Source organism: Cariama cristata, unplaced genomic scaffold, assembly GCF_000690535.1.
Source record: "Cariama cristata isolate BGI_N322 unplaced genomic scaffold, ASM69053v1 scaffold6321, whole genome shotgun sequence".
In the NCBI taxonomy this organism is placed as follows: Eukaryota; Metazoa; Chordata; class Aves; order Cariamiformes; family Cariamidae; genus Cariama; species Cariama cristata.
In genome coordinates, this window is record NW_009598623.1 from 61,246 (window position 1) to 72,227 (window position 10,982).

The 10,982-nt window shown below is 40.0% G+C and overlaps 1 protein-coding gene across 1 annotated transcript in view; it reads left to right on the plus strand.

Moving 5' to 3' along the window:
* LOC104168694 (sodium/hydrogen exchanger 7) overlaps window positions 1-10,704 on the plus strand; it is a gene marked incomplete at its 5' end in the record, with an annotated part of 37,629 nt that extends 26,925 nt beyond the window's left edge. Inside the window, 3 exons of the mRNA XM_009709364.1 lie at window positions 1,081-1,163; window positions 4,505-4,610; window positions 10,456-10,704. Coding sequence (XP_009707666.1) covers window positions 1,081-1,163; window positions 4,505-4,610; window positions 10,456-10,704 — 438 coding nt within the window. The remainder of the gene's footprint in view (window positions 1-1,080; window positions 1,164-4,504; window positions 4,611-10,455) is intronic.
* Between the last annotated feature and the right edge of the window lie 278 nt (window positions 10,705-10,982).

The window sequence follows — 10,982 nt, forward strand, 5'->3', positions numbered from 1 at the left end:
CCAAGCATAAAGCACTTACCCAGTTGTTTCCCTCTTTAGCTGTGCGCTGCATTCCTAATGGAGTCTAACAGTCAGTTCCCTTTGGGTTCTTCTTTCTTTCACCAAGCCAAGATTAGCAACATGTCACATTTAAAGAAAATATATCATTTGGGATGAGGAAGGAGTGAAAATGTACTAAGCTTTAACTCTTGGTGGATTGTGGATTTTCTTTGCAGATCAGAAGTACACAGGGCAATCCTGTCTTGTTCTTCTCCAGTAGTTTGGAAGATGATTCATACAAGGCATTCTCACTTCATCTGTTTTCCTGTGTTTAGCTTTTGGCCTCTGGCCAGAAAAAATCCCAACCAACCCCAAAAAACCAAAACAGTAACAAAAGTAAAAACAAATGCAGCTGCAGAACAGCTGGTGTGATGACTTGCAGCACAGCTAGTAAAAGGATTATATTTAACACTGTTAGCACTTCTGAGGTTGATCTAGCACTTATGAAATTTGCATGACCTGCCCAAATTGTGATTTTTTTAATATGGATTCCCTGTTAAGCATGTTTCTTTTAAGTGTGATATATTTCATCAGGTTTATGAGTTTATCAGGTATGGTAAATTCCCTTTTTCTTTCAAGGAAACAATATGCTTAAGGAAAGAGCATCAAATAGACCTAGAATTAAGGAAGCCAGCCAAGCAACAAATAGGGATCAGTCTGGATTATTCCAGTTCATTTATTTGGGGAGGGGAATGGGGTTGAGACATCAATGAGGCTTATTTGTCAGTTTTGGACTTATTTCTATACCCATTACTGCATTAAGTGTGTGATAAGCTTTTAGACTCAAGGGAACTTGGTGGTAGAGGGCTCATTAAGGTAACTCGAGGGCAATGAAGAGGGCCTACTCTGCAGTCATTTCTGGGCTTTCTAGGGAAAGTAACCTTCTCAGTATAAGCATGTCTCTAAATAGCTTTCTTCTGCAATTCAAGTACAGTATTGAAGTAATTTGTCTTTTTTGGACAGGACATTATAACATGAATTATTGGAATGTATGATTTTTTTTTCTGCCTGAAATAATTGAATATTTTATTTTATTTTTAGGATGGTCCAGATTCTGAAAGAAGGAACAGGACAGAGCAGGAAAGTGCTTGGCTCTTCAGGCTATGGTATAGCTTTGACCATAAGTATCCTTTTGAAAACACAGCTTAACTTCAAGGAATGAAATGTTCAACTTTTTTCCTTTCCGTGTACCCATATGTAGCCTTAAGCACTTGGGAGAGTCAAATAGGAGAAAGATCAAGTATTTGACAGGTTCCAGGCACAGAACTGAAGCTTGAACTTGCTGACTCAGAAGACGGACCTTTCCTTTCTCTAATGCATGGTATGTCACACTTGCTGGAGGACAGAAGCCAGTAAGTTCTAGGAGCTGAAGTTCCTTCCTAAACAATAAGACAGCCAAGGAACTATTTCAGATCCTCTGATTTGTTCCATTAATCTGTTCTCACCTTCATTGATGCTCATAGCACAAACGACTTTTCCAGGTCATTGCAGATGTCTAAGCCCCAACTCATTGCTCTGAAGAGCCATCTGCTTTTGTGATGAAATCCTCTTTGGAAACCCACTGCTGATACAGGAAATTCTGGAACTAAAAATCTACATGTGATCCAGCTTATTCCCTTCAGTATATCCAGAACTCTCTATAGGTGTTAAAGCAGCGAGTGTCCTTGTGTGTATATAGTACTGTGCAACCTTTCTGAAGCTACTTTTATACTATTTAGACAGCCTTGTTTAAGCTTCTGAGCAATTTTTGTGTAGCTGTCCTGTCTTTCATCCTTGTTTTTCCTTAATCTACTTGGCATTTTCTTAATCAGTATATCATACAGGTGCCCCTCCTTAACAGCTTGCACTCAGTGGAAAATGGCAAAGAGAATCTTGTGGCTCTGGCAAGTCACTTATACCCAGAAATTCAAAGAAGTTTCAGTTCTTGATTCCTTGTAATTTAGGGGGCAGTTAAATATATGTAAATACCTGTGACTGGGCCTTAATCTTGTTGCAGTTTGCATCTGAGAAATGAGTCTTCACTGAGGTCTTGGCCATTGGTTGATGAGAGATTGCTGGCCTGGTAGGAGTACAGTAGTTTCCTTGTGTGTCAAGATTTCCCACCCGGGGAAACCCAGGTATAGTGTTGAAAGCATTCAGATCCTCATAGCACTTGCCTGTTCAGGATAAAATCTGTTTGTGACTGATGCTTTCAGATGTAGTAGTATTGGGCCAAAGCCCAGGAGGGAGTGTGTGTGCTAGTTTAAATATTCATAAATGTTAGTAATTTCAAGGTAACCCTTTGAGTTATAGTGGCTGGTGTTAAAGTGTATTGAGGTCAATTTTTGTTATTTAAAAAAAAAAAAAAGACAGACTTCTGTGGTAAGAGCATGGAAGGATCTGGCTGTAGCTGAGTGCTTCTTTTTTGTCCTTTTTAAGAAGGAAGCCGAGCTATCCCCTTCCCCTGCCTTTACAAAAGGGATGTGCCCGATGAAAAAAGGAGTAGTTGGCAATGCTGACTCCTCTTGGCTGACGCTAACATAAGTGCCGTCCCCAGCAGCCACAGCAAGGGCTGGGGAGTGCTAGGTGAAAATTACAGCTTAATTAGCTGTTTCACAGAAACTTAAAGGATGCTGATGGTTCATTTGCTTTTTCAGTGGTGACTAGCAATCTTTGGGGAAGATTTCTGTGAGGTTTGTGCCAAGGAAATGCATCCAGAGGCAGAACTGTCTTACTGTATCTTAGAGGTAAAACTCTGCTCCTTCTTTTGCAAGGAGGCATTCAGATAAACATCGGCTGGGTGGGCTTAAATTGCATGGAATCTTTAGAATTTCCACCTCTATACCTATGGCTAAATGTCAAAATATTTTTTGCTGATGCATTCACTTGGCTTGTGGGTAGAAAGGCGGACTGTCTCAAAATTCACTCTCTGCAAGAGAACAGAACTTGAAAAAGATGCAAGCACGATACACTTGGCACTGTGCTCCAAAGCTGGCTATTGCCTGCAGAGCTCTGCGTGGATGGATAACCAGGAACTTCATTCCTGTGGAACGCAGAGTTCATTTAAAGTCATGGGCTGTTCCCTGGGTTCACCCACAATTGTTAAACACGAAGAAAACTGCAACTTTGAAGTACCAGATGTCTTTTACTGAGTTTGTTTTACTATGACCGAGCTGCTGTGTGCCTGTCTGCCGCAGGGCAACGTGGAGTCTGGTGGGTTAGGGTAAGGGCAAAGAGTTTCTTTCTTTCCAGGACTGGGTGTAGCCACACTGTTACTGGAGGAGGGAAGGAGGAAACAGAACTCTGCAGTGCCATAATCATGACGTTATATGCTCAAGTAAACATGCTATGCCAGGCTCTGCTAAATGGGAGGGATACATCTCTGCTAAAACAGCCCCTTTTTTAACCTCCTCTTTTGCCTAAGCACCTTGATCAAGGAAATTGTTACATTCACAAATGGACTTGATTCTCTCTGTGCTTAGAGGCCTAAGAAAGTAACTAGAATACCTGCAATATATATTTATATTTAAAATAATCAGACTGGCTAAAAAAAAAAATAAAAAAAATTCCTGTGGTCCTGATTTCAGCCAATGTTTGGAAGTCTTGGAACTCTCCTCCGGAGCTCTGTTCTTGTGCCAGTCAAAATCAGCATGCTGCTCTGTAGCAGGGACACCTTTTTTGACTCCTGAGCATTCCCTCACATATCATCAGTCTGGAGTACTAGTGTGCACAAACAGGGATTTACCTGACAGCAGACCTATGAAAGGAGGTGTAAAGACACTTTCCTTTCCGACTTCCATGCCCTCTCAATGTAACCTAGGCAGCATTGCTTTCCTTCCATGCTGTATTACGTGGTTCTTGCCGTACAGGTTTCCCTTTGCCTTTCTGAGGCTCTGTGTGATAGGTGTATGTGCTCTGCAGAGATGTCATTGAGCCTTACCAGAGTAAGATCTCTGGTTGCGTCTCTGTGGCTCAGTGACCAGCTAGCAGTTTGAGTGGCTGCATTGCTTTGAGGATGTTGGATGGACAGTATTTCTTTATTTACCTGTGTTAAGTCACATAGCTTTGTCACCTTGCTACTTCTAGCTTGCAAACTCGACACCATGCTCCCATCTTCAGACCAGAAATATCCTTGGACCTATTAAGACTAGAGCACTTGTACCTCTGCTTGGTCTTTTTGGCTCCAGAGACCCCAAAACCTGGAAACTTTGCAGCTGTTTGAAACTCTAAAAAAGAGAGTGAGCTAGGTGCTCTTGCAGAAAATGTGTCAGCAAAGAAACTACTCTTGAAAGGATCAAGGGGAAAATGTTGGGAGGAAGATGTTTTTCATTTATTTGTTTACAAATGCAGATTTTTTTTAATGGATGTTGTTTATATAATTATTGAGCAGTACATACATCAAAGGCAGAACCACATTCATCTACAACTGTCTTTTTATTTTCAACAGTGGTTTTTGAGCACTGATGTGTTTTCCTTAACTATTAAGTTATTTAAAGCCAATTCTCACTCACAGTGGCCCTCCGTTAACCACAACTCTGCCCAGCTGGTGTGGCCTGGTAGCTCGCTGTCTGACAAGTCCCCAGGTTTATGAAGTAAGTAGAATGACTCCATACTTCTGTGTTTTGGTTTTTTATTTAACTTCAGCAAAGCAGGTTGGTTTTTTTTTTTCCTTTTAGGCAAAAGGTTGGTATGATATACATACTGCAACAAAGTGCTGGTTTGTCCTAGGATTTAAGATACGCTCCCTTGAGGCAACAGCTTCCGTTAGTAGAAATCAGAGATGATCTTATTGTACAAATACTACATTTAAAAAAGAACATTTAAGGATATTGGAAAATTATAGGCCTAGTCAATAAACCAGTTCAGTGAATCACTTAAAAATATTCAGTCCGTTCTCAACACTTTTGGACAAGATTCTTTTCCTGTTACTGCTAAAGTTGTGTTGAGGTCTCCTTCACATAAGACACTGACACATTCACCCATGCTGGAAAGAAATCTGGTAGAGCTTTCCCTTCATTGTTTCCACTGAAATTTGAGATCACATTTCAGAAACTGTTAAACAGTTACTTACCTCAGTCTAGCAGGTCACTATACTGTCTTTACAGCCATGTCTTGCAATAATTAATGCTTCATTCTCCTATTACTCTTCCAGGATCTTGATACATGTCATTCCTGTCTGTACAGTGCTTCTGAAATCTACAACTTTTTGAGCTGCTTGTAAATAAAACCATAGTACTATACCGGATCCCTCAAATTTGCAGGTTCTCTGGAATGGTAACATCTCTGCTGTGTTCAAGTAGTTTTGGACCAGCTTTCTAGTAATCTTTTCCTAGAGAGTTACAAATTCCACTTGCAATTTTGAAATACTTCCCTGCATTTCCTTCTGGTATCATTAGCATCTATCTTTTACCTAATCGTAACATTTCAAAGAAATTTGAGATGTCTGCTGCCTATTTGGAGCTATTAGTAATGCATGAAATTGGCCTTGTTCCCATCTTTGCAATGCCACTGGAGATCTTAAAACAGATCTAGGCTGGAAGGCATCCTTCAGACCAATTAGCCTACTTCTGTGTTGCCCATGTGTCTGTGTATGATCATGTAAGATTAGTTAGCCAGTAACTGAGGAGCTAACCAGAATTAACATGCAAGCTTTGGCTTTCATTTTCTCTACCAGTTGGGCTCTTTTTTCTCTTAGTCTTCATTCTTAACTGCTACTGCATGTGGAAATTTATTCTTTAATCAGATTGGTTCTGTGACACAAACACACACACTCTTGGGGTGTTAACTTCATCATTAAAACATGCTTATAAGGCTGCATACTTTGTTGAGGTGTATAATGTGGAAATTTCACATTGTATTCTCTCTTCTTGTCCCTATTTCAGTGCATTGCTGCATTAGTCTTCGGAAAGAACATGATTTTGAGATTTTATTTCTAGTTTCTTTTGGAGATTTTTGAAGCCTGTATTTGCTGTATTGCTTTTTGTTTCTTTGCCTGGCTGACTTTGCTACAGCACTTGACTACACCATTTTATTATGGGCTAAAAAGCTGTGGAATCTTTTCACCTTCCTATTAAGTGCAGGTGAAGCAACTGAGGGAGTCATCTCTTTGGGGAGACAGAAACTGCTTGGAAGAGTTGTGCTTTTGTGAGGTATTCCCAGGAAAACTGAATGATACATCTAAGAGAATTAAAGACTGAAGACGTTGAATTAAACAAGAAAAAAAGTCTGTAAATATTCAACAGAATGTAGCATAGCTGGAAAATCTTTTCCAAAAAGTAGTAATAATTCCTAGATCTCATTCAGGTGCATGTCTGAGCAGTTATGACATCTACATAAAGAAGAAAGAGAAGAAAGCATACAAGTATGTGGCTATACTGACTGTGCATTTGTGTATTGTTTTCAGCTTTCATTGTGTGTTTTGGTTTTTTCCCCTCTGGCTTTTTATTACAACCTTATTTAGAATTCATTTTCACTTGCGTGAGTGGGAGTACATCTTTTTATTTAGATGCCAAAGAGGGGTTTTAAAGTCTGAGAGTCAAATAATCTTATTACATACTTTACGCACAACCTATTCCTAAGTATGAGATGGCATCCTCTAAGCTTGAATTCGCATGGCATACATGTAAGGTTCTGAGTCAGCATGCAGGGGTGAGATACGCTGGATTTTTTCCAGAGCTGTCATTACCATTCCTTGCTAATGTTCTCCCACTGCTTTAAGACTGTGCCAACAGGCTCGCCATTAAGTGCTTCCCACTGAAACAGAATCCAAGTTAAAACTTAAAAGCCTGAAAGATTTCTGTAGTTAGCGTTTAAAACGATCGCTTTCAAAAAATCACTCTTATTTTTTCTCTTCTGGTGGTATCTTCAGTGCATGACCATTTGGCAGGGATTTCCAATTTATCCCAAACTAATGTAGGTCACTTTTTTCTTCCCTTTTCACATGTCCTTTGAAACTTTTAATAATTCTCCATTTCATCAACCATTTATCCCATTTGGAAGAAGCATCTGTGTTATCACCTGCTCTTCCTGATGAAGCACTCCTGGGGATTTTTTTGTGTGTGTGTGCTTGTTTGCCCAGGGGTGTGTTTTGTGTCCTCCACAGTCTTCCACTGATTTTTTTGAAAGGTTAGTTCTTGTACCATACACAGTCTGACAACTTGGTATGAAAGTAGAGGGAATTGAGTTATTTTTCTAAATATGTCAACCCAGTAAAGAAACATCATTTGCAATCTATATAGGTCTTGGAGGAGGTAACTCTCAAAATTGGTAAGAAAACTGTTCAGCTGTGCCTCCCCCTCCCCTTTCTCAGTGGTTCTAGCTTCCTAGCAAAAATTGTTTAGCTTCCTTGATGAATTTGAACTCAGCTGAGAAACATAGAAACTCTAAGCGGAGCATCAGATTTAAGTTGTAATATATTTTGCATGCATACTACTTGATGCTTTTATTTTAGAACCACAAGATAAGCAACTTCTGAGGCAGTTTTTGTCATCCGTGATGCCTGTGTTGTATTCGGCACCAGCAGCGTACGTGATGACTTTGTATGTGCAGCGTACTTTGCATGTGCTTCTTTTTGCATTGCCTTAGGAGGCAATAAAGACTGGCTTTGTAAGCAGTAACTCTAAATAAGCTTTAGCCATTTTAACATCTCCAGCACGCGTTCTGAGGAGCATAAACAGATTTTACCACAAATGGGACAGAATGCTGTGAGGTTCCTCAGGGTTATGGTCAGCACATCAAAGCAAGATACAGTGTTTTGAAGGATTTTGGATTTAGGTACTTAGCCATTCTAGTTTGTCAGCTTAAGTAGTGAAGCTAGGACCTATGTTTTTTGCGTGAATTGAAGCTATTCCTGCAGAACTGTAGGGGATTGCAGAGGCCAGTTTAGGGTTATTCTTGGAAGAATTTCAAGTCTCTAGGGATCTACTTGGATACATTTCCTGTCTGTATTGAAAGAATTGTTCATGCTGCATGAAGCACAGTACGTTTATTCACCCATCCTCTTTGCTCGCAAACATAGCAAATCTGTATACTACATGGGACTGTTCATGGATGTTCTCTGGGGAAATATGTGAAATAAATTGCCTGCGGCTTGCAGTGCTATTCAGAAGTGAAATAAATAAGTGAAACTTGGCTTGCACAAGGCAATGTTTGTTCACTGTGTTGAGAACACTCGGTGTTTTCTCTGGAACCGATCATGTTTACATACATGTAAGTATAGCCTGGGACAAATCAGCAAAGATTGAGTTCAGGCTTGCCATATAGTGTAAAGCTTGTGGTCCTCTCCTTTCAAAATTGTGCTTCCAAGAGCTTTTCAGCCTTTTAGGGAAGCTCAACTGTAGTATGTGTTCTTACCAGTTTCTTATCTGATAGGTGGCTGCAAGGCTTCGCTGTTAAATAGCATCATGGAGACAGGAGAGGCTTTGGGAGCTTGGTAGATGTGGCCCTGGTATGGCGATACCTCCTGGTGTGCTGTTAGCCCTGCCTTCCCCGCCTTGGTGCTTCTCCAAGGGCAAACACCATGAAAGGCAACTTGTGATAGAGCTTCTCTGCTTCTTCAGCTTCTTAAAACATAACCAGTCAACAGTCACAAACTTCCTGCTTCTTACTCCTTTTTCTGATTTTCGTCTTTATTTGAATGTCTCTCCTTCAGAAACAGAATATAGAGGGATATCAGATTTTCTTAAACAGCCAATTACTTTGTGTATCTTTTTTATCATCTTGGTCTTGTCCCTCAGACTTTCACTTTTTTGCAATGGAAAGCTTGTAAAGGCTGTTTCTGCCAACTACAGGTGAATCTTTTAATTTCTGCCTTTTTTCTTTTTAAGATACTGACAGTAGTTCAGTGTTTTCTTTGCAATCAAAGAAAGCAAGTGTCCTAAACTGTATTTGCTCTTTGAGAACTGTGCTCTCTGTCACAGTAACCCTGTCTCTAATAAACGAAGATAAATTTGGATGCCATGAAGGTTCTGAGAAATTAGTATTCATTCTAAGTAGGGCTTGTCTTGCACCTGACACTGAACTGCACCATTTCTTTCATCAGTTTTGGTAAACCCCTGACACCTCTTCCAGTCTTCATTAGTTAAATATTCTGTATCATCTAGAGGCTTCTGCTGCTTTCTTTTGGCCGATTATCATTCTGAAATAATGTCAGGAAGTTTTCCCAGGAAGTTTTACTTAGCCAGGCACTGCATTGTTCATTGCAGACAGGTTAATTGGCATTGTCAGTCTCAAGTGCCCTGAACTCCTGTTCTGCAATACAGGTAGGACTTTCTGGTCAGGCTGATCACAGGCATCCCACGTCACATAGCCTGTGCCCCCTTTCCTTTGCCGAAGTGGAAGAAAATGGTGTGTTTTGAGAATGTAGCCTGATTGGTGTCCAGCCTACCAAGGAGAACAGCAATACACACACTTAACGTTTCACCTCTTGCTAAGCGGTATGGAGCTATTCACATGGGGAAATAATTGCTTTCAGTTGCAAGAAAACAAGTTTATTGCACTGATAAAATTATCTTCAAATATGAGGAAGCCCCATTTTCTGACCAGTTCAGCTGTGTTGCCTTTTACCAAGACCATATTAAACAGGAGTGAAACATGGTACAATTGCTTGCTGTTGTGTTATGCTGTGTAGAGAAATTGTTTTATTACATTTCAGCAATTTCTAGTCTCTGACTACATATTTCATCCCATCTCTGCCAAAATAAATTCACAGGTTTCACGAGGCACTTTCTTAAATGATTTTGAAAAGAAAACTTATCAGAACTGGTTACAAAGCTATGAACCAAGCACTTTCTAGTATCAGTCTTTCCTACTTTTATGGCTCAGGAACTTTCCTAAGAGCCAGGTCAAGTAATTCTCTCTTTCATACCGGGTAGGAGTAAGCAGATAGTTTAAAAGACTATGGTTAGTTTTCAATCTATAATAAAAAATTTCTTGAGGAAACCTTGAATATAAAGAATTTAGGCCTAATGAGTTCTTACTAGTTTGCATGAGTCTTTCACTAATGAACTTGACTAATTAGCAACAGATGCAACTCTGATTTTTTTATCTGGAGTGACTTAATTGTGCTTGGTCTCCAGTCTTTTTCCTGTACTGCCTTCTAAATTGTCATGCAAAAACCAGTGTATACTGCTCATCTCTCCTGTACTTCTGGTAAACTTACGGTGCAATTAAATCCCTAGTTACCTCTTTCATAATCTAGTTCTTGGAGTCAGCTCCCCATCATCTCTCCACAATAGCAGTAGTTATACAGTGAGCAGCCAGCTGATCTGCAAACACTAGGTTCGAGGATATTTTTAACATTTCTTAAGGGGGAACTTTACTGCTTCCTGCTTCTGTATTGGCATGTAGGTAAACTCTTCTGTTCAGTTACCTTCTTGGCAAAGACCAGATGTTGTGCACTGTACACAGATCTTTCTTCTTTTTTCTTTTTTTCCCTAGAATCAAGAACAGCTTAGAGAAGAGGATTCTGATTTTATTCTGAATGATGGTGACCTTACTGTGACATACGGTGATACAACAATAACTGCAAATGGTTCTTCTGGCCCTCATACAGCTACCACTAGCCTTGATGGCAGGAGAACAAAAAGCAGTTCAGAGGAAGCACTGGAACGTGATTTGGGAGCAGCAGATCATGAAGTTACAAGCCGGGGTACCCGGCTAGTATTTCCTCTGGAAGACAATGCATGATTACTGACTCAGTAAAAACAACTCTTGCTCTGTGGGTGGATCAAGGAAGACTGCAGGCCACTGTGTCACTTTAGGTGGGATGTTTATTTAAACAAGTTAACACGCGTAAGTGGTTTTACTAGGGTCTGAAGATGTCATCTATTATTTACTCAAGAGGCTGACAGTGGGATTTTCCGAATGTCTGAAAACAGACGAAAGAGAAAACTGGTCATTCTCCTCTTTTCAATTACATATTAAATCTAAGTATAACTAGCATGCTGCAATTGTCTTGTTCAGCT